This window comes from Pimephales promelas, chromosome 8 (assembly GCF_988280905.1).
Source record: "Pimephales promelas chromosome 8, fPimPro1.hap1.1, whole genome shotgun sequence".
In the NCBI taxonomy this organism is placed as follows: Eukaryota; Metazoa; Chordata; class Actinopteri; order Cypriniformes; family Leuciscidae; genus Pimephales; species Pimephales promelas.
In genome coordinates, this window is record NC_142776.1 from 21619548 (window position 1) to 21642583 (window position 23036).

General features: G+C 36.7%; 1 protein-coding gene across 5 annotated transcripts in view; it reads left to right on the plus strand.

The window, feature by feature from the left end:
- lpp (LIM domain containing preferred translocation partner in lipoma) overlaps positions 1–23036 on the plus strand; it is a 217087-nt gene that overhangs the window by 42050 nt on the left and 152001 nt on the right. For all 5 annotated transcript variants that reach the window (XM_039691476.2, XM_039691477.2, XM_089134150.1 and 2 more), the window contains one exon: positions 21661–21869. In XM_039691476.2, coding sequence (XP_039547410.2) covers positions 21680–21869 — 190 coding nt within the window. In that variant the 5' untranslated portion in view covers positions 21661–21679. The remainder of the gene's footprint in view (positions 1–21660; positions 21870–23036) is intronic.

Below are 23036 nucleotides of genomic sequence, written 5' to 3' on the forward strand. Positions count from 1 at the left end.
GCCCAAAGACTAAAGGAACCATCCAGACTTGCGACAGCTGCAAAAGCAAACATCTGTCATGGTATGGGGATGCATCAGTACAAACAGCATGAGTGACTTGTAAATGTGTGAAGGTACTATTGATGTCAATTAAGGTTTATATTGGAGACATACTGCCATCAAGATGACATCTTTCCTGGCAAGCAAGACATCCCAGACCAGGCCTCATTCTGCATGTGCTGCAACAGAGTGGTTTCTAGACACTGTAGTCTACACCATAGAAGGGATGTGCTGGACTGGCCTTCCTGCAGTCCAGACCTGTGTCTCTTATTGAAAATGTATGGCCCATCATGAAAAGGTGAAGACATTGATCAGCATACTGTTGAGTAGCTGACTTTTAAATGAGGTGAGATTGGGCAAAAATTCCACTTGCAAAATTGCAAGAATTAAGGTCCTTGAGATTGAAATTCTCGTCCGAAATTTTCGCATGTTAAAAGATAAGTACTACCTCACATTGTGTCAATCAGGTTTACACACTGCCTCCAAAACTTTCGTCCGTCATAAAAAAAAATCAAAAAAAAAAAAAAAAGAAAAAACACATAAAGAACTTTCGGACTCAGTGTGCAAGGACATTTAGTATCCTCAATTCCCAAATTCCAAATCATTAAAAAGTGTAATTAAATTTTTACCTTAAAATAATGTTTTCAAAATCATTTAAGGGGTTCATTGAGTCGTGACATGGTGAAAAGCACTTGCCACTGTTTTTCGATCCTTTATCTGATAAATTTTCACTGTAAATTATACAATGAGTTTTTTTTTCAATTTCTAAAACTGTAAATTTAACGGTATTTTACAGTAAAATTACATTAAATGTACCATGAAATCTATCACAGTTATTTACCGTATATCAGTGATGCGCGGGTCAATGTATAAACAACCCGCAACCGACCGACGTTTTCAACTACCCGCCCGCAACTCGGACCGAAAAAAAAGTTACAAAAAAATATTGTACCCGACCCGCTTCCTGACCGCATTTTTTAAAAGTAGTAAATGCTCATCGGAGCGTTATTGGGCCATAGACGTGTAACAACACAGCATCGTAAGAAGACGTAGGCCTACACATAACAAAGGCAAAGCCAGCACTTTGGTCATCATCTTTCATTATTTCAGCAAACGTCTCTCACACTTTTACTCTTTCGATTTGTGTATTTGCGGAGCTTCCACTCCACAGTCTTCACCTTTTCTCTTGCCGCCTCCATCTCTCTGCAGACTGTAATGATCATAGACATGGCCGGTTCGTGAACGAATCGTTCTTTTGAACCGGTTCTTTTTAGTGAACCGGTCGAACCAGTACACTAAATCGAACTGAATCGTTCGAAACAGTTCGCGTCTTGTGTCAGTGCTGATCCACAAGTTACTAAAGTTACTCACTTTCAGACATGCCTGACAGTCCCTCCGAATCGAAATAAATCAATATCCTGAATTGTATTTTACTCCAGTAACTCCAACAGTTCACTGAACCGAGACATGTTGGTGCCACTGTTGAGAGAAGTGATGAGATGAGCACGAGCAGCTGATACTGCGCATAGATACTGCGAACGCACTGCGAGCGCATAGATACTACCGAACGCACAGAGACAACAGTTCTCGAATCACCAGTATAGAACCGACTCCGAAAACTGTTTAGTTTGAGCTCGTGTGTTATTTAATCAAAAATTGTGTCTAGTACCATATTAATACAAATGTTTAACTGGCATCTTTTTTCAAACGACCCGACCGACCGCGACCCGAATATCATTAAAAACATTTTTGGATGACCCGTAACTGCGGGTAACCGCGGGTGACCGCAGGCACCCGCTCATTTCGGATCAACCCGCGCATCACTGCCGTATATAGTACGGAAACTTTCTGTTAACCAATTAACAGTTTTGCACTGTAGCATTTCTTTTACCGTTAAAGTCACGATTATTTTTTACGGTAGGGTAAATTATTTACGTGTGTTGCAGTCATCAAAATATAATAAATTATAGAAATACAATATACACTTAAGTTGGTCAGTGAAAACATTGGAAATCTATGCTTTTGTCAGTAAAAGATAATAGTTCACTGAAAGGTTCTTTGGGGAACCAAACATGGTTCTTATGGTATTGCTGTGAAAAGCCCCTTTTGGAACCTTTATCTTTAAGAGTTTAAAGGTAGAACAACAATATGCAATCAATCATTAGTAATGCTTTAATACAGCTTTCAGATTCACCTGATTAGAGAAAACTAAAGAAAAAAAAATAGAACTGAGGAAACAATACAGACAGACATAAATTTACTGAAAGAATAACTAATAAAGAGCTACTTAGTTTGATGCCATACAGTTCCTGCCCTGTTTTACATGGAGAAACACGACAAAAGTGTTTTTCATTTGTTGTGGCATCTATTACAGTACAAAGTGGCTGCACATCATTAACTTCAAATCTGAGTTTACTGGTGGAATGAGGCTGACGGTTCATTCTTTCTTGTGCTCCCCCTTTTACATTCGGCACCAGTGATGCGTTTTCATTGAGTCTGATTATGAAGTTTGAAAGCAAATTCACTCTTTTCTTCTTCAAACCTGCCTTCCCAGATGAAGAACTCTATTAGATGAGGGGAGATGAAACGTGGCAGTTAAGAGTCTGATATGCTCAAACGGTCCACATCCTCTCCCATTTGCCGTTTTGCATGTGATATTTATCTTGCTGATACTATTAAAATCAGATGAAGCGTTCTTTGACTGATAGACAGAGTGGCAGAGACGTCAAAGCAGAGAGATGATTATCACGATCTGATATTGACACCTCATTACGTTCATACTCCTGAACAGAGGATGCAAAAAACTTTCTTTGTGCGTCAGAGAGTTTGCTGTGGAGTTCTTCTGTGTTTGTAACAGTTCTGCTTGAGGCGAGTTTTACCTCTGTTCTGATAGTCATTCAGAGGCGACAGTCATGTCAATTGTTAGCAAATATTATTTCATTTCTGTCATGTTCACATATGAAGAGTTCAGATGCAAAAGCCTCTAAGTGCCATAAGTAACTCTTCATATACTGTATCTTGGGTTGTATTATAAATTAAAAAACAAAAAACAAATTGAAGATTGCCTGCTCTTCTTTAAATGGATACTTCAGGATTTAGCATTAAGCTATGTATTAGGAAACCTGTAGTATTTTCAAATTACCGTGCTTTCCACCCTCATATCCCCCTGAGACGAGAGATTTATGTATTTTTTGTCTGGAAAAAAAATCCTCCGATGAAGTAAAAATCATCATTTCACCGGATGATTTTTTGGTCAGAGGCTAAAGACTACAGGGGGGGTATGGTTTTAAACCCAATACATATTCATATTTCATATAATATTCATATTCCCATTCATAAAATCAACGTTTGGGGGTTTGTGTCGTGCGCGTGCTGCATAGTCTTAGTGTTCTGTTATCACTCCACTCTAATCCACTACGGGTTTTCCAGTCTCACTCACAGGAAAAAACTGCTCCGGGTTCAATCTAATTTAAAAAAAATTATGATTTATTGATTTAAAAAATTTTAATTCTTATGTTTTTTTTTTATAAATCACAAATGTCTGAATTTATAATACTATATGTAATGCTATGGAATTCTACATGTTTAATAAATGTTCCAACTGCTTACACAAGGAAACAGTATGGGAAAGCGCACCCAGGTAAAAATACGAATTTGACAAATTCTACAAACAATCTTAGTTTGCCAACAGTTAATAATATATATATATATATATATAATAGAATTATAGATGCAGCACGCGCACGATGGCAGAGAGGTAGTGCAGAGAGGAACGGGCTTTTGCTCCAGTCCTGGCTTTGCGTCCATGCCGTTAGGAGCTAAGCTCTAGATTAGTGTATTTTTTAACTAATTTGCGGTAAAACTAGTCAATCACCAATGGCTCATCAGGTAGATCTATAGATAAACTCATCTTTCAGGGATTTGACCAGCCGGATTCACACTTCAGCGTGAGAAATCGGGGGTGTGGCATGAGAGCGTGAGAATTGGCTCAATTTTGCGTGAAACTCACGCTCAATGCGTGAGAGTTGGCAACCCTGCAATCATGTGTTTGACTAGAGATCTACGGCATTAGACGCTTTTTTTTTTTTTGGCCGACTCAGATCAACTCCAAAAAGGAGGACAAATGAGTGTCCGGCTTGAGGCTGCACCGGACGCCGGACACAGAGCTTAAAATCCGGACTGTCCGGCCAAAATCCGGACGTATGGCCACCCTACTTGTAGCCTAGACTTGTTGTTTAACTACTGCGCTCTGTGACCGGTAGGCGTGGCCTTCTAGGGCAGCGAAGCAAGTGCATTCTGGGAGTTGTTGTCTGTCATCCACATAAGCCAAAAAACATTTTCTGGCTTTTCTCAGTCTAGTAAGCTCCAAATTCAAAAATAATTTCACATTTCTTCACATTTAATAAGAGTGATAATTTCATCATCCAGCTAATCCAATTAAGTGTATTTGACCCGCAAATATCCATGATAAAGGAAAGAAGAAAAGTTCAGCAAAGATTTCTGAGGTAAATCCCTCCTACAGTTGGTAGTTTGTAGTGCCAAGGTTTGATCCATGGTCGCTACACAGGATATGTGTTGCTAGAGGGGTCAAATATATGTAAAAGTCTCATTACGATCAAATACGCCTGGTTAGCTGAGCAAAATGAGCACAGTCGTGATCATTGCACCAATCTGAACAAGCAAACCGTAAATGTCTGCTGACAGCAAGAGAAGTTTGGAATATTAGATTACTGGCACATCCCTAAGAATGTTTACAGCATGTGAGTGGAATCAGATTAGATTTATTGGATGGATTATACATTTACGAGTGGGTCTGAGTTCGTTTATAAGCCATCAGTTAAGCGCCGTCAGCCATCGGTCAATTAAGAATTAGAGGCTAGAAAAGCAACCAGAGGTTTTGAACTTCCTCAATAATCCTCTTTGGGTGTGACAGGGGTCAGTGTACTGTGGAACGAGTGGTGATGGGGTGAAGGATTAAATATGGTCTCTCCCTAACCTGACATCGCAGACGGCTGTCGTCGGGCAAGCTTTTATTCTTATCTGCTGAGTTGATAGATAAATCACAGATGTCCGAATGTGTCCAATTTTCTGATTTGTATGATCACTCGCATTCATCTCATGATGACGGACGCTTTCAGGGACTTTTCGCCATGGTATAAAACTGGCTCAAGTGTACAAATGGAGATGAGTTGGAGTACAAACTGTTAGAAATCCGCTAACCATTTCCGAAGTTGTTAAAAAGTGAACTATTTGCGGTTGCAGTTCTAACATGTTTTGTTTCTAAATCTTCCTTTTAATGAATACATAAAGTGGTTCTGGTGAAGCATTGCACCAACAATGGCAAAAAGTTGTGGGTTCAATTCCCAGGACACACACACAGTTTCACATTGGGCAAAAGCATTTGCAAAGTGCATAATTGTAAATTTACACTACACTGTAAAAAATAAAACGTAAATTTTAAGGTAAAAAAACGGCAGCTGTGGTTGCCAGAACTTTACTGTTAAAAATACCGTAGGAACGTTAATGGTTTTACAGACTTAACTTAAAATTTACAGTAATAAACCGTATTTTATTTTCTGATAAAATGTGGATTTACCAACTTATTGATGTATTGATACCTGTTTCAGCTCATTGTAATACACTGACAACCAACAATCATCACAGCAGTGATGAGAGTTACATGAGCAATCACAGCTTATCACAAGTGAATACTTGTATAAAGCAATACTTATTTAAAGAAGCTGCACAACTTCATTCACACAATTATTAAGCACCATCATAACACACATGAAATTAAAAAAAATGCAATAAACATTAATTAACATTACCCTAATGTACACTGATTAGAAATAAAACTACGACGAACCATAGTTATTTCAACAAAAATACATAAAATGTGAAGTGAATTGTGGGAATGTCAATTTACGGTTTTTCACTGTAAATTATACAATGATTTGTTCTTTTTCACTTTCAAAAACTGTAAATTTAATGGTATTTTACTGTAAAATTACATCACAGTTATTTACCGTGTATAGTACCGAAACTTTCTGTTTACCAATTAACTGTTTTGCAGTGTAGCATTTTTACAGTATTTTACCGTTAAAATCACGGTTATTTTTTACAGTGTACCGTAGACTTTTTTTTGATAGAAATTCATATCTTGATTCAGCAAGGATGACAATTCTATTTCAGCTAAATTTTGCTGCTAAAATATATCACTGCAATAAATTAGTCTACAATTTAAAATGTATTCAAACAATAATAATAAATTGTAAAAATATTTTATAATATTAGTTTTTTACTGTAGATCATGTACAGTATATGCAGCCTTGGTGAGCATAAGATACTTCTTCAAAAACATAAAAAAAAAAAAAAAAATCTTACAGACTGCAAAATGGGAGTGTGACAAATGTATGCGCCATAGGCTTCTCTTATTTTTCCCCTTTGGTTAGCCAAACAGGTAGATCTGCCCGAAAGAGATCATTGGATGAGCCACACTTCATATTTGAAATCAAAATGAACCCTGTTTATCTTCTTAACACGTCACTGGTGTTGTTTGTTATAATTCATCCATGCATATATTTGTTTGAGCTTGTATAATCAAATCTTTAATCAAAATGACTAAACCAACTCTTCTTGTGATATGACTATCATTGCTGACATATGCAAGGCTGTCGTGTGGGTAAGCCAATCACATTCAGATCGGCCGTATGCATGAGTTGTTGATTAAATGGTGAAATTTTTCACAATTTAATCAATAACTCCCGAACCTATCATAACAGGGGGAAGGTATGTTGATTACAACTTCCATTTCCTGGCCTGTATGCAGCCCAAAGTAAGCAATTCCTGGGCCAGGTACAAATTGGAGGGGCCCCTTTTCGGTGGCCTTAAATTATTTTTGGTTTCTTCCTCCCAAATGTTGCGCCGTGATGTAGAGACACGTTTCTTCATTAAACATCTAAGGTTTTGTAGAAGAGGCCCTCGAGTGGAGCTCTTCTCTCTCACTTGGCCTGCTGTATCAACCCAAAGTGCCAGGCAAGCCAGCAAAAAAGTGGCCATAAATAATTGTGCTCCTTGAATTTAGTCACTCTGCACTTGTTCTTCAGACTGGCTGTGAGTCCGTTCTCTCTACTTTCTTGGAAAAAACAGCAAAGGTATAGGTTTATATGAGGCTATTTACGTAAAAGATCCATTTTTCACACATTTCAACAGATAATTCAATTATTCGGTTGGAATGCTTCTTTCTTGAAAAAAAAAACAAGAACAAACAAACAAAAACATCAAAAGTCTTTCATATGATGAATACCAGATTTTTAACACTTCTGAAATGGAAATATCGAAAACAAAGAAAGAACATTTTTATGATATTAAAGACATTTCATGTGACAGTCATGATCTTTTTGCACATGCCACCAATCCTCCATGTCTAATATTATACATTTCATCTTCAATTTGAACAGATTGTAATGGTTGTATATGAGACTGTGACAACTTTTCGAAACCTAAGGCAAATTTCTCTTACTTTCTTTCCAATGTCTGCTTCTCCATTGGGGAAACAACCTTTGCGTCCAACTGTCATTAACTAACCATGTATGCAACAAGGAACCAAGATTGAGTCTTGTGGTGTTCTGACTCCATGGCCTTTCTGCAAATATATTTCATTTTGAGTTTATGAATGCAGTATATGAATGCTGTTGGTTTCCAGGTCATAAACACAATTACCAAACTGATTTATGACACGACAGATTGTTGAAATATATATTTTTTTTCAATTGTAGGTTGTTTAACCCGCATTATAAATCAGGGTAGTGATGACAACCAGTTGTAAAATGAATTTAGAGTCACGGCCTCATGACTGTTTGTGTGTTAAGAATTCTTCATAATATACAGTAGACTGCATGTTTGTACAGAAGGTCTTGTGAGTGAAAACTTCCTATATTGTAAATTTGATCAACTTTAGAAGACCCAAGGCTATCTTTAAAAATATAGTTATGTGGACATTAGGATAATCCTTTTTTCACATGACCTTAGAGACTTCTGCACCCTCACACTTCCTCTTCTCACATCTCAGCATGGGGAAGGATTGAACTGAGTCAACTGAAAGCACACCAAGCCATTGAGAGAGAAGAACTCTCAGTATTAATAGCAGACTTCTGCTGTGATCCTGCAGTGAGAAGAAACACGCAAATGATGTTCCCGGCCTGGGCTTTAACCTTTAATGTTTTAATCATTCCAGAAATGAGTGCAGTTGATTTAGGGGATCAAGGCTAGATTTGCTCTGTACTCCCTTTAGTCGGAACAGGTTGCTATCTAAATCATCTTTCTTTAAGATTAGCATGCCAATCAATTTGAACCTCTAAACTAAACATGCCAACTCTTGTTCAAGGGCCTATATGTGCATATATAAATTGGAAATCTTATCATGCCAATCGTATTTGAAACATCAGTTGTTTCTTAATCTCACCAAACCTTTGAGGATGCAATTTATTCTATTGGATTTTCCACTTTGGAGAGAAAAGTTTTAATGGGTCCGTTTGTGGGTGTTTTTGCTTTTGTTCATCACGTTCTTTTAGGATAACAAAGTCATTTGGAATTGGAGATGGCACCAATGCTGCACAATATTGGGAAAAAACGGCAACAGATTTGCAATTAGTAGTTATGTTGTTCTGTGATTGTATATATTTTGCAGACTGATCTCGTGAAGTAGCGTGTGTATGACACGCCAATTCGTATTTCCATTTTTGGCGTGCTATCAAGACGCATAATCGCTTTTCAGCGTGTTTATGAACGCCGTTGACTTAACGTCATTACTGTATATATAAATATATGACTTGCCCCGTCCTTAAACCTAGCCGTCACTGGGGTTAATGGCATTTATGACTGTTCCCTTACCATCCTAGGAAAAAAAAAGATCGCTCCCCAGATGTACAGATCTACATTTTGCTTCATTTCGCACGGACATTTGACGGCGTGTACAGACACGCGGAATCACTCAGACGTTAATGGCGTAGACATACACGCATACACGCGGATACACGCGAATAGCTCAAAATGCGTAGAGATAACACGCCACTTGACTCGAAAGTGGCGTGTATGTTTAAGCAAAAGTCATGATGTCATGTTGATATTTTGATAAGAACAAATACAGAATTTTTACCATATATCTACAGTACATAGAAAAAAACCCCAAAGCTCTAAAATTACTTCTTTTTTTAAGTGCTGTGACACATCAAGCCGACATCAAAGAACTAGCGGCAACAAAAGCTGACTGTGTTGTCGCCTCTAGTCGGCTGTGTCTAAGCCAAAAACTTGTGCTTGAACACACTAAAAGGAATAAAGGTGACTGCCAGTTGTGTGTAAGGACATAACTGTCTATTTCATCAGGTATCAGTACTCTAAATTCATCATTCAAAAAGAGAAACTAAAATAGAACTGCAGATATACAAACCGTAAACAAAGCAGTGCTTGCTTACCATTTTGAATATCAATCATGCTGATCACTTTCATTCAAGTTGGCTCATGTTGCAATGAAAATATTCACACATTCGAATGCTCAGGTAAGATGACCTAAAATTTCAACTGCCTTCTGTCCATGCAGTCTTGACTTTGCTCGCTTTCATCACTTGTGCTTTTGCTTTTGCTTTTTTACTCGTTAAGCAAAAAACTAGGCCGGCAGACCCTCACCAACAGGCCGACGTTGGCCGACTGTAGGCTTTGTGTGCCACGACTCCACCCAAAAATTCTGTCATCATTTACTCACCCTCAAGTTGTTGCAACCCTCTATGATTTTCTTTCTTCTGCTGAATGCAAAGAAGGATATTTTGAAGAACGATTGAAACTTTCCTTATTGCGTATTAAATAACACTTAAATAATATGTCTTTACTATTCTGCTTTAAAATAATAATCATGTTAGGTTTTCTGTAAATCAATGGAAGACCCATCAAGGCTTGAAGAAGTCATATTGTCTAATGCCTTTTTCAATATATTTTTCATAACTATATTTTAATGCTCTTATGTTGCCGTGCATTTAAATGCTCTCTTAATGCTGTTATGTCACTTATCCTCAAATGACCTATGCATGCGTGTTTATATCTTTCAAATGATCGTTCCCTCATTTGTTTGTGTTTGTTTATGGGTCGAAGATCGCCTTGGGGTCTATCGAGGTGAACGACGCTGACATGTGTCAATCTTTAACAAGGTGGTAGACTCGAATCCCTAAGATGTTCTGTCACACCATTGGCTGTCTCTAAAATCAAAACCCGCTTATTATGCAAGCTGTCCAAATCCATTTGATTCCATCCTTTGCCAATATGGAGCTGCCACTCTCAATCAAAACTCTGATATTTATATTTACCGTTTTACACTTTGAGACTTTGGATCCATGTCACGGGGGAGCTGAATTGGAGAGTCCCAAAAAAAAAAAAACGTGAATCCATAAAGGCACTTGAGAAACATTCTGACAAGCTGTGAAGACGTGAAATTTTTATGGGTTTGATAAACATGTTTTGTTATCAGGGGAATTGAGTGCATATTTTTTAAGCAGACATGGAAGAGAGTCGATACTTCAGGCCTGTTTGGAGGTCTCAACCTTTAAAAATCAACATGGGGTAACGTATCTCTTGATGTCCTCGCACGAAACGATCAAATGCCAACATGGCTTAAAAGTGCTCAGCAGGCAGTATGCTAAACATGGCGAGGGTCTGCCTTCATCTTGATTTGCCTGGCGAACGAGCTCGTTTCCGTGTCTGCTGCAGATGGAGGGGGAATTGAGATCTCCTCCATATTAGTGATGCATTGTTTTAATCCCATTTGTAATGCTTATCAAATGGCATGAGCTTTCTCAAACACTCGGCTAATTTGGAAAACAAATCAGTGGTGGCCTTGTCATTTGATTAGTGCTGGTTTTGTTAGGCTTCCTTATTAGCCTAATTAGGTCTTTGTGAGTGTGAGATGTGTGCCCAGGGGATGTGGCCAGTAGAGAAACTGACCTCCAATGCGATTGACCCTGCGCCAGCTAAATGATTCCTAGCAGATGTAGATGCCAACAGCCAAACCTTAATAAATATCCCCTTTTTTTTTAACAAGCAAGCACACATTTTTGGCTAAATTAGCTTATCGTCACTCCAGGGTGATATGACCACTTCTCTAAATGTAGACAGCTTGACAGAGCTTCCCCCTTGTGTCAGATAATATAAAGAGACAGTTTGAGATTGTTATCTGCAATAAATGCTGAATTGCCGGAAAAGCAGATCAAATAGGCAAATGTACAGTAGACTGAGGTTTTCCAGTGCATGAAAATCAACTGGGATAACAGTGACAACTGATGGATAACCGTTGTTCTTCATTAATTGCAAACGCCCGCCTAACAGGTCCAGTCCCACTGTTTTATCTCGTTTCTAAATTGTTTCCTGTCACAGTTCCATTGACAATGTTGGAGATTAGAGGATCTGACAGTTAAATATCTTCTATAGTGAGGCTTTAGATAATGAATAATTGAGTATAATCAAAGTCTTCAATGCGTTCTGCTTTTTATAGTACCTACCTGCAGTATCACCAGTGACACAACTATGGTGAAGACAGTTAACTAAACTTGTGGGCTCCAATGAGCAAGTTCTTGTAGTTTTAGTCAGTTGTGTTTTCTCTCACTTTTGTCTCGGCGGGATAAACTAGAGGGATAAAGGTCAGGTAAACTTGATCAAATATTAATAACTCTCTCTGCAACCAGTGTTGGCTTCTGCCAGTGTTCAGGAAATTCACCACTACATGCAGCTGGTGAGATGCTACAAAAAATATTTTCTTTTGTCTGTTAAATTTTGAATATCTGTTCTACATTCAACTTCCTGAGTGGATATTGATGTAATCGTATTTAAACTGCTCAACTTTTGAGAAATACCATTGAAATGATGTGTACTCGCATGAGATGAAGAGTCCAGGTATTTCAGCCTTCTAGAAAAAAGTGGTTTTGGTCTAAAAGAGACAGGGTCGCCCCTTCATGGGTGGCACCATGTTGAAATCACATAACCAGCTGCATCATGCAGTTGACCCAGTTATTTTTATTTTATATACTGCTTTGAGCCAGTACTCAAGGTGGATGCCAAGGCATAAAACAAATGTAGTATGAGAAAAAAAAACAGATGAAAAGGAATATATATATATATATATATATGGGTGTGTGTGTGTGTGTGTGTGTGTGTGTTTGTGTGTTTTCAAGATTTTAGTAAATAAACTTCATTTATCCAGGCCAGTAGTTGTTAGTCTAAAGTTCAAAACCACTAGTACTGTTGGAAGTTGAGACAAATAAGAGCCAGCTAAACTCAAACAAAATCGTATTGATTGCAGCTTTAATATACGTGTGTGTTTTAGTTGTTTAGTATATGAAAATCTTCTTCAGCTCTGACTGAGATGATTCTTGGGATTAAGAGAAAACCGGACTTTTGCTCGTCCACTGACTCTGCAGACCAGTTTAAATTCTGCCATCCACTTACACTATTAAACTTTCAGTACTTGGAAGTGCTCCAAAGCGGTCGTTTGCTTTTATTAATATGTCAACATGTGGCACAATGTCAGCCTAGTGGTACTCTCAAATATTTACCCCACACACTCACGAAACATTTTGAGATCCGTAATGCCCACTTGAACCCTTGAAAAGGCCATGTTTCCAAACAGAGCAGTGTAGGGATGAGGCGATCCCTCGTCTGTGTAATGTTGCATTAGCCCGCTCAACCATTCAACCAGCTGTGGAACGCAGAGAGCTAAGTGGGCTCGGCCGGGGTCCTGAGCACAGATGGGGACCTTTAATTTTTAAAGCTGTTATTCGTGTAGCTGAGCTTGCTGTGTATTGTGTCACGGTGCATATGAGTGCTAATTCAACCCTGCATCTCGCTCCTACTTTCCCTTTCCATCCCTGCTGTATTCACTCAATTTACACAGATAAGAAACATCAGCAACCCTTCTCTGACCCCAGCTGCCTTCTGTTATGAGAATGTTTGAGAACTGGTCAGAATCAGATTCCTGATGGGTGAGGGGATCAGTGACACACAGAGCTCCAACATAGTTTTTTACTACATTCAATCATCCATCCTCTATCCATTTTAATTCAACACCCCATCATTTGATCCCATTCAAACACCGCATCCATCCATCCATCCATCTATCTCTTTCAAATTATTTATTCATCCATCTATCCATCCCATGGAGGTATGAGGTGTTAGATTTCAAACAACTCATCTATTCCAATCCAACACTTCATCCCTCCATTCATCCACATATTCATCAAACCAATTCAAAATAGGGTTGTCAAAAGTACTGACTTCGGTACTGAAATCGCAAAAAAAAAAAATTACGATGCCAGCATATCCCTCTAGAATTCTGAGAGCTGTTGAACGGATTCTCAAACACCTCTGATTGGCCATTAAGTTAACATGCTCAACATATATGTCTCTGATTGTCTACAATGATCAACGCTTCAAAAACGTGCCGTCTTCACCGAGCACTTGCACGAACAGGGGTCTATCACCAGATCCCTAATTTATACACTGATTGACGGCCTGCTTCAAACACTCCTGTGTGTATCTGTGTAAGCGCTGGGTGAAGAGCATCAAACACGTCTATTTACAACCACGGACGTAAGTTTGGTTTGAAATGTTCTGGGGAAAGAGACGCATTCGGAAGGGCATTTTCAAATGTGCTAGGTACAATGACTCATTCATTCTTTTTTACTCTTTCACGCAGGTCGTGTTTTGAAAGACGATGTCCTGTAGCTTACTGATGTAAATAAATAAAAACGTATACAAAGATGTGATGATGTCCGACCAAAAAAGTGATGGTACTACTTTAGGTTTAATTGGTTGTACAGTGAGATCTAATATATGTTGTTAGTATCGTGAATTTTTGCGTGAATAAATACATAGATCTGCCTGTGTTACTTATTTACTGTAATGGTCCAGTGGTCGAATTTTTGCCAAGCGTGTTGGCAAAATATCAACCCTGGCAAAAAGTGTTGGGGACATGTCCCACCCCCACATTCACAGACATATATGTTGAGCGCATCAACACAATGGCCAACCAGAGGTGTTTACTCTCCATCCAACCATCCAGCCACCCACCCACCCACTCACTCACTCGCTCACTCAATCAAGTTTGGTTTCTTGTATGTGTGCAAGAGTGCGCGCTCAAGCAATAAGTTCAGTTCAGTCAACGGCCATTGATGTCGCTAATAGCTGAGAGCTTACTTAAACTGATTCACTTACAGATAAGTATGTTTAAAGAGAAAAATCGGACTATGCACATACTATGCTGATGACAAAATTTGTCATGCACAATGTACTTTGGACTTAACAGAAACCTCTCCTGCCAGGAAAATTTACACACTGCTTTTTTTTTTTGTAAATATTAAAAATATTAATATTTAATGATATTATATATATTTTTTGTAAACATATCTTAACATCCTTAAAACAAGATACATTTTTGAGAAAATGTCTTGTATTAAGTTTTACCACTCTTTCTGTTTGTTAAAAGATAAAATGTTTAAAACAAAGAGAATATATATATATATATATATATATATATATATACACACACACACATACAGTGCACACACACATCTGAATAAAATCATTTGAACTAATGAACTGCTTTGTTTAAATAATTTAGAATAAAGAAAATTTAAAGTGTTTTAAGAATATTTAAATATTTCTTACTGGAAAATGCTAAAAAAAATCATTAACAAATTTGTATTTATTAATTTTTTTCAGTGCAAGAGTCTGCGTTATAGTCCTCATTCCATCATCTGTCCTCTTGAGATGCAGAAAAGTGTGCATGTGTGCGATGACTTTTCATGTCAGAGTGCAGTGTGCTATCTTGTTTATTCTCAAGTGTCTGTGGCGTTGTTTATATGTCACTTGAACCTTTAGATCAGGGCCTGCACTCACTGTCTGTTGCAACACATGACCTGCCATGTCATTGCTTGACAACACAGTAAAGGCTGACAGATTGTCACAGGCCATTAATATGGCTTCCATGAAAATAATAGCAACCGTAGATGGAGAAGACAAAATGAAATCTGTGTTCAACCTGAAATGTCATCCTGTGTTGTCTCCATGTTCTGATCACTCTTAGAAAAGTCCTTGCTAATCAAATTATATTGAGATTGTAATACACATATACACCCACACCCCGTGTCACTGTGAAGTTTGGCAGTGGAAAGGTGAGAGTAAGCTTATATCTATAAACGCATGGACTTATCTATTTGATTTGTCAGCTAGGGGATCCTTTAACTCTCCAGCATACGCCCCTTAGGACGAATGACCACTTTAACAATAAATGTATCTTTTATACAAGATGGTTACAAAAAGCCCTTATGAAAAAGCACAGCAATAGTACTGTAATGCAGTAATGATATCAAATTATAATACCTGGGTACCATAATATACTATGATGCTGAATCTGTAATATGTTAATATATCATGATATTGCTGAAATAAACTTGAAAAGAAAGAAAACGGAAAAAAGAAAATAATTTTAATGCATTCAAACGTTCAAGGTTTTATAAGTCTACATGCTGCATTTATTTGATAAAAAACTACAGTAAAAACAGTGTAATTGAAGTATTATTATTATACAATTTGAAATAACTTTCCTATTTTACGTATTAATTTATTTATAAACATTTTCAAAGCATTAACAGAATGCAAATACAATTAAAGTTAAAACCTTCCCCCATTATAACCCGTTCTGCCAAATGATTAACCATACATTACATTCAAGTTAAGACAACAATATTAATACTATATATATATATATATATATATATATATATATATATATATAGCCAATAATACAATTCTGACATATTTGTTGTCCGTACATAATTATAAAACAAAACCCCAATTGATGATCATACAGTATTTAACATTGATCAATAGGTGGGAGAGTCCTCATCTTCTCAAAATATGTAATTATTTGACCGATTTAATGCATTCTTGTTGAATATAAGTATTAAAAAAATATAGAATTAATTGTAAAATTGGTTTCAGATTTCTGGATCCCATTGTATAAATACATTGTAAACATTGTAGTTTCATGGTAATTTGGGGTTTGCTTATGTTTCCCTAAGTTAAGAAATGTAAAAAAAGAACAAACCAAAAAAAAAACCTTTAATAAATCTCAAACAAATCGAAATAAGTTTGTTTGTGTCAGGATAACAGCATGTTAAGAGTTCCAGAAAAAAATGACTATTTTATTGTGCTCATGTTGCATTTGCAAAACATGGTGGAAAGGAAGGCCCCTTTGAATCTGTTCCCATCTGACTATAGTCTCTTTGATCCACATTGATCCCCCTACTCACTGTTTTCCTTTTCACTGAAGAGGTCGGGGTTAAGGTTAAGCTGTGCTTTATTCTTCTCTCACACACTCTCCAGGCATTATAATAGAGTCTGCAGGACAGGTCAGGAAGTATGACACACTTTGAGCGTTTGTGAAGAGAATGTGCTATATAGATTCCTCAATCCCATCGTGTGTGCTGTGACACCATCTTTTCCATCCTTTGCCAGAGAGTTCAGGTGTGTTAAAACCATTACTGTGTGATAATGTCCCCTGTCATTGCGCTGTTCCCTTTTATGGCCCTATATAGATGTGTGTGTGAGCAGAATGATGGGGAATGGAGAGCTCTGATGCAGGAGGATCAATGGGGAAGCTTGGTTAAGAAGTTTTTGCCGTGTGGTGTGGCTAGATGATATTAGAACATGTGCGTGGGCTCTTTTTGCTCGTCTCTTGAGGGAAAACGTAAAGTCTGCATCAGTTAGAAGCAGGCAAGCAGCGTACACAGCTACAAAAAGCAACAATGGCACCCACAATAAAGACCGATAGCAGGGGGGGAAAAAGAAAAATGCTGTGTTGAAATAGTTCAAATAGTGTTTCATTCAATTTCAGAACAGTTGCGATGGTAAAACAACAGCTATTATAAACTTCAGCCAGTAAGATATTCTTTTTCCTATTTTCTTTTTTTGTCACTCTTTCTTTCTGAATTATGTATTTGATGATATTTAGAGATTTGTATACCATGCTTATGGGTCAATTACAAACAAGAGTGTTCACAATAAAGTAGTAATGCACCGAAATGAAAATTATGGGCCGAAACCCAGAATATTATAATGCAATAGAAAAATCACTCCCAGAAAAAAAGGTACAAAATCGGTCACTGGGGCTGTACCTTTTCAAAAGGTAAACTTGTGTCCATTTTAAGGTGATAATATGTACATTTTAGGACAGGTGCTACATTTTAAGACAGGTGCTAATATGTACATTTAGGTGCTAATATGTACATTTAGGTGCTAATGTGGACATTTATTTGCTAATATGTACATTCTAGGTGCTAATATGTACATTTTAGGTGCCAATATGTACATTTAGGTGCTAATATGTACATTTAGGTGCCAATATGTACATTTATTTGCTAATATGTACATTTTATGTGCTAGTATGGACATTTAGTACATTTTAGGTGCTAATGTGTACACTTTAGGTGCTAATATGTAGGTTCTAATAAGTACATTTTAGGTGCTAATATGTACATTTTAGGTGTCAACATGTACATTTAGGTGCTAATATGGACATTTATTTGCTTATATGGACATTTATGTGTTAATATGTACATTTAGGTTCTAATATGTACATTTATTTGCTAATATGTACATTTTAGGTGCTAGTATGGACATTTAGTACATTTTAGGTGCTAATATGTGCAATTTAGGTTATAATAAGTACATTTTAGGTCCTAATATGTACATTGTAGGTGCTAATATGGACATTTAGGTGCTAATAAGTACAATTAAGGTACCAATATGCACCCTTTAGATACAAAAGTGTACCTTTTAAAAAGTGACAGCTTCAGTGACAGCTTTTGGACCTTTTTTCCTGAGAGTGTAGTCAAAAATATTTTTAACATAAATATAAATAATACCAAATAATATTTTTATGTTCCATCAAATAAAATTGTTTTTTAACAGTTGTGCAAAAAAAAAAAAAATAATAAAAGATCCACAATTATCTTAACTGCACACAGCACACAAAATCACAGAATGGCAATGGGCCTCTATTCTGTTGCTGCATGTAAACATTTTTATTTTATTTTTTTTTACTTGCATTTTAAATTGTTGTTCAAAAACAACAATACAACTTATTCCAAACTCAAACTGTAAACAACATTTAACCCTATGTAGCCTAAGGAAACACAGTTGTGCAGTGCTAAGCAAATTTTAATGTAATATGCACAGAAAATTGGACTGCTGTTAATTTAACCAGACGTTTTATATTTAATCATCAGGCAGGTTTCTCTTTAAGAACAAAAGTTGCTCAGCTTTTTGACAGGAAAGATGGTTCCTCTTCTCATTTAGAACATGAGATGCTGCACTGAATACTCTCTAACTGTCTGTGCTGGTGCTTAGGGCAGATAAATACCTTTGTGCAATCCACGCAAGCAATGGAAAGGAGCCTTTGTTTGTGCTCCAATACAGCATGTCTCTATTTGTTGTGCGGCTGCCCTTGTTCCAACACCACAACAAATCGCACTTGTACGCCTCCTTATGTGTATTAACCGAAAACCGATTTTAAACAATGGGGCAAGTTCTTAGAAATGTTTTTTTTTTTTTTTTTAGTTTCGTGTTTTTCTTTTCTTTCATGTTCAAGAAAAGCTGAATGACTTAAAAATGTCAACTTAAAAAAAAAAACCTGTCAAATTCCACTTCATTTTCAATAAATATAACAAACATTTTATTTATTGAGCGATTTATCATCCTCCTCATGTTGTTAAAGGCCATATTAAACCTATACAGTCACTTTTGCAATTATTAATATTTTGTTTAATCATTCTCCTTTCAAGTAATCTTCTACGTTTGGAAATAATGCAAATAAGTAGAGAAGTAGAAGTATGCTGTTATGTTGGTGCAATTTGAAGAGTCAAAATAGACAGCAGCACCCCTGCAGCTAAATGCCTAAACAGGTAGACAACAGCTATGTAAATATGTCTGTCTCAGATACAAGTTGAAGACAAACAAAGGATTAAAGTAAATAAGCTATTTTATTAAGTTGGCTAGAGCTGGCATGGGACCCTGAAGTTGACAATAAATGCATTAGAAGTCATCAATAATGTTGTTAATGTTGCTGTTACAGCTTTCACCACATCAGTGAAAGCTGAACTGCTCTTATGTCATGTTCTCTGGCAGCTGTCTGAGTTTCGACACAACTAGAACATTCCCAGGTCTTCATCACATTACGCTCAGTTGACATATTCGTTTTTTATTTAAATTGAGACAGGTTAGCAACATGGCAATTATTTGCTTCTAACTATGGAAGTGTGAGTGCTGTGTTTGTAAGGGATTATATCAAATTACTCTCTCTTTTTTGATTCCTTGGCACGTCCCAGAGAACTTGAGGAATGATTAGCACCACCTTTGGTTTTAAAAAGTCCTAAAACTTTTTATCTGAACGCTGAAACACTTTCTCAAAGGGAAAGTTCACCCAAAAATGAACATTCTGTAATCTATTTATCCATGTCGATCTAACATTTTTGTGTGAATGCCCTTGCCGCATAGCCAAATGGAAGTGGTGGATAAACCAATAAGTATCATAAATGTGGTCCTTATGGTTTAATCATAACCCTTTGGGAAGCTGGGAGGTGAAAAGTCATACATAGGGACAAGTGTGTTCAAATCACTGTTAGAACCTAATTTTTTTATTATTAATCAGAAAAAATACTGCAAGTTTTTTTTTTTAAAGGAGTAGTTCACCAAAAAAAAAAAAAAAAAAAACTTTTGCTGATAAGTTACTCACCCCCATGTCATCCAAGATGTCCACGTCTTTCTTTCTTCAGTCGAAAAGAAATTAAGTTTTTGATGAAGACATTCCAGTATTTTCTCCATATAATGGACTTCATTGGGAACCAAACGGTTCAAGGTCCAAATGAGAGTTTCAGTGCAGCTTCAAAGGGCTTTAAACGACACCAGTCGATAAATAAGGGTCTTATTCAAAAAAAAAAAAAAGTTCATTTTGATGAACGAGTTTGAACAGGAGAGTCATGAACGCTCATCACAGAACAGAGCAAGGCAACCATTTGTGCTTCTAAAACTTAAACTTTTTATTTATTTTTTTAAATGAGCGATCGTTTCGCTAGATAAGACCCTTATTCATCGCCTGGTGTCATTTAAAGCCCTTTGAAGCTGCATTGAAACTCTCATTTGGACCTTGAACCATTTGGTTCCCATTGAAGTCCATTATATGCACTCTCAGAAAAAAAAAAGGTCCAAAAGCTGTCACTGGGGCTGTACCTTTTCAAAAAGTACAGTTTTTGGTACCTTATATTATATTATACATATTGGTACCTTAGTGGTACATTATAGCACCTAAATATACATATTACCACCTAAAATGGACGTATTAGCTCATTAAATTGACATATTAGCACCTAAAATGTACATATTAGCACCTAAAATCTACATATTTCCACCTAAAATGTACATATTAGTACCTGAAATGTACATGCTATGACCTAAAATGTACATATATTAGCACCTAAAATGGACATATTAGCACCTAAAATGGACATTAACACTAAAAATGTACATAATAACACCTAAAATGTACTTATTAGCTCATGAAATGGACAAAAGTTTACCTTTTGAAAAGGTACAGCCCCAGTGACAGCTTTTGTACCTTTTTTTCTGAGAGTGTGGAGAAAATCCTGGAATGTTTTTATGAAAAACATTAATTTCTATTCGACTGAAGAAAGAAAGACATAAACATCTTGAATGACATGGGGGTGAGTAAATTATCAGCAAAATATTTTTTTTTTTTTTAAAGTGAACTACTCCTTTAACTACTTCTACAAAAATGATGAACAAATGATGCACATTGTGTTTTTGCTACTCTTGTTAAAAATCAATGTATGAAGCCAGTGTTAGTTACATGTTGTATCTTAATGTTGTATCTTGTAATCTTGTACAACAAATAAGCTTTGTGTGAGACCAAATTTTTAGTTTAACAGAAACTTAGTAACTCTCCTTGGCATGTTCATGAGAGTTCTTTCTGAACAAATTATTTCTTTGAGCTCAATCTTTTTATAAATCGTAGGATACAGTTCACAAAACTGGTCCGAATGAAAACACACTGCTCGGGTTTTCAAGTTTAACTTGGAATATTGTAGTCATTTGAACTTTTGTCATGACATGATCTATTTGGAGCGAACTCAGAGAATTTTGGGGCACACTCAGATTTCCTGATGTAATAATAAGATTTGATGGCACTTTGAACTTTATCTAGTTCTCCCATGCCTGGTGTTTTGAAATGCTCAGTTTCCTTTGCTAAGTCCACAGCTAAGAACTGAGAGAGGGGGAAGAACACGCAAAGCTCTAGGGATGGGAATTCAGTCCCTGATGAAAAGAATCACATTGGTTCATCCACCCATATCTATATTATGCATAAAAGCAACTGAATTTTTAGGAAGGAATGTAACACTGGAATTCAGACACTGCTACATTTCATTTCATCAAACATCGTGGAAGCTGTGGGACCTGTTAATCTCAGCGGAATACAATAACGTGGTCTTGTTGGTTTTTTTTTTTTAGATTTCTTGACTCCAGAAACATGTGGGGTGGCTATAATGATGGTGACCAGCAAGGTCATGTGAGTGCACGGATGGAGACCAGCTTACCCATGGGTACCACCAGCATTTCTGTATCCGAGCAACAGTCTCCGAAGAAGTTTGCTCCTGTTGTGGCTCCTAAGCCCAAGTTCAACCCCTATAAACAACTTGAGGGAACACACGAGGGATCTGGTAAGAGTTATAGCCTTGACTTTTTTTAATTATTAGCATTTGTACATATTTGCATATGACCATGGTCAGAACGCATGTACGGGTTTGCAAAATGTGTTTTTCCACTGGAGGATCAGAACTGGGACACCATGATCGACTTGGAGTCAAAATGCAGAGAAACGATGCAGCAAATTGAATTACACAGACTAAAATGTGGCTTTTACCCAAAAACTCAAGGTGCAAAATTTGCTTGAAATATCCAAGGATGTTACTGTACCAGGACTGCTGGACACAAGGGCTCTTGGTCCATCTTGCATCATACTAAAACGTCTTGTCTGGCTCTTTGAAGCTGTCGTCTTGCCAATGTCATTTTATTTTGGAGGACAGGTGACCATCTAACCATGAAAGGCCGCCACTGGTAGCCATTTATATGCCGAGTCTATCTTAGCACTTTTAAAAATCGGCTTTCGATTTCATGGCAGTTTATTATCTCTCAATATAACTGAGACAACTATACAACAAAATTGTTATACATAAGATCTGAATGATGTGTTCACAAAACACACTGATTTGGTTGTCAAGTTAAACCTGGAATGTAACACATATGAGTCATATGAACTTCTTATGTCATGAAAGAACTTGGACACAAAACATAAAATTATATTGACTACTTGTTATAAATTAGCTCATAAAAGCTCCCAAAACTTAATTCAAAATTCAAAATGTATGAATGCTTTTGCATTTTATTTTTAAAGAAATATTAAACCAAGTTTATTTTAAAGAAATATAGTAAAAAGATTATTTTCTGTCAAAAGACAGTCCTAAAATTCAGTTGAGAGTTCATTGTTTCCTGTGGAAGCGTTGGACTGATCAATGGCTTTTTTACTTGATTGATAAATTAAAAAAAAATTTAAATGATTATTTTTATTTTTTACATTAAAGGGTTAGTTCACCCAAACATGAAAATTCTATCAGTATTTACTCACCCTCTTGTTGTTCAAAACCTCTATGTGTCTATTTGTTCTGCTGAACACAAGGGACAATATTTGGAAGAATGTTTTTAATCAAACAGATCTCATTCCCCATTGACTACCATAGTAGGAAAAATACATACTATGGTAGTCAATGGGGAATGAGATCTGTTTGATTAAAACATTCTTCCAAATATCTTCCTTTGTGTTCAGCAGA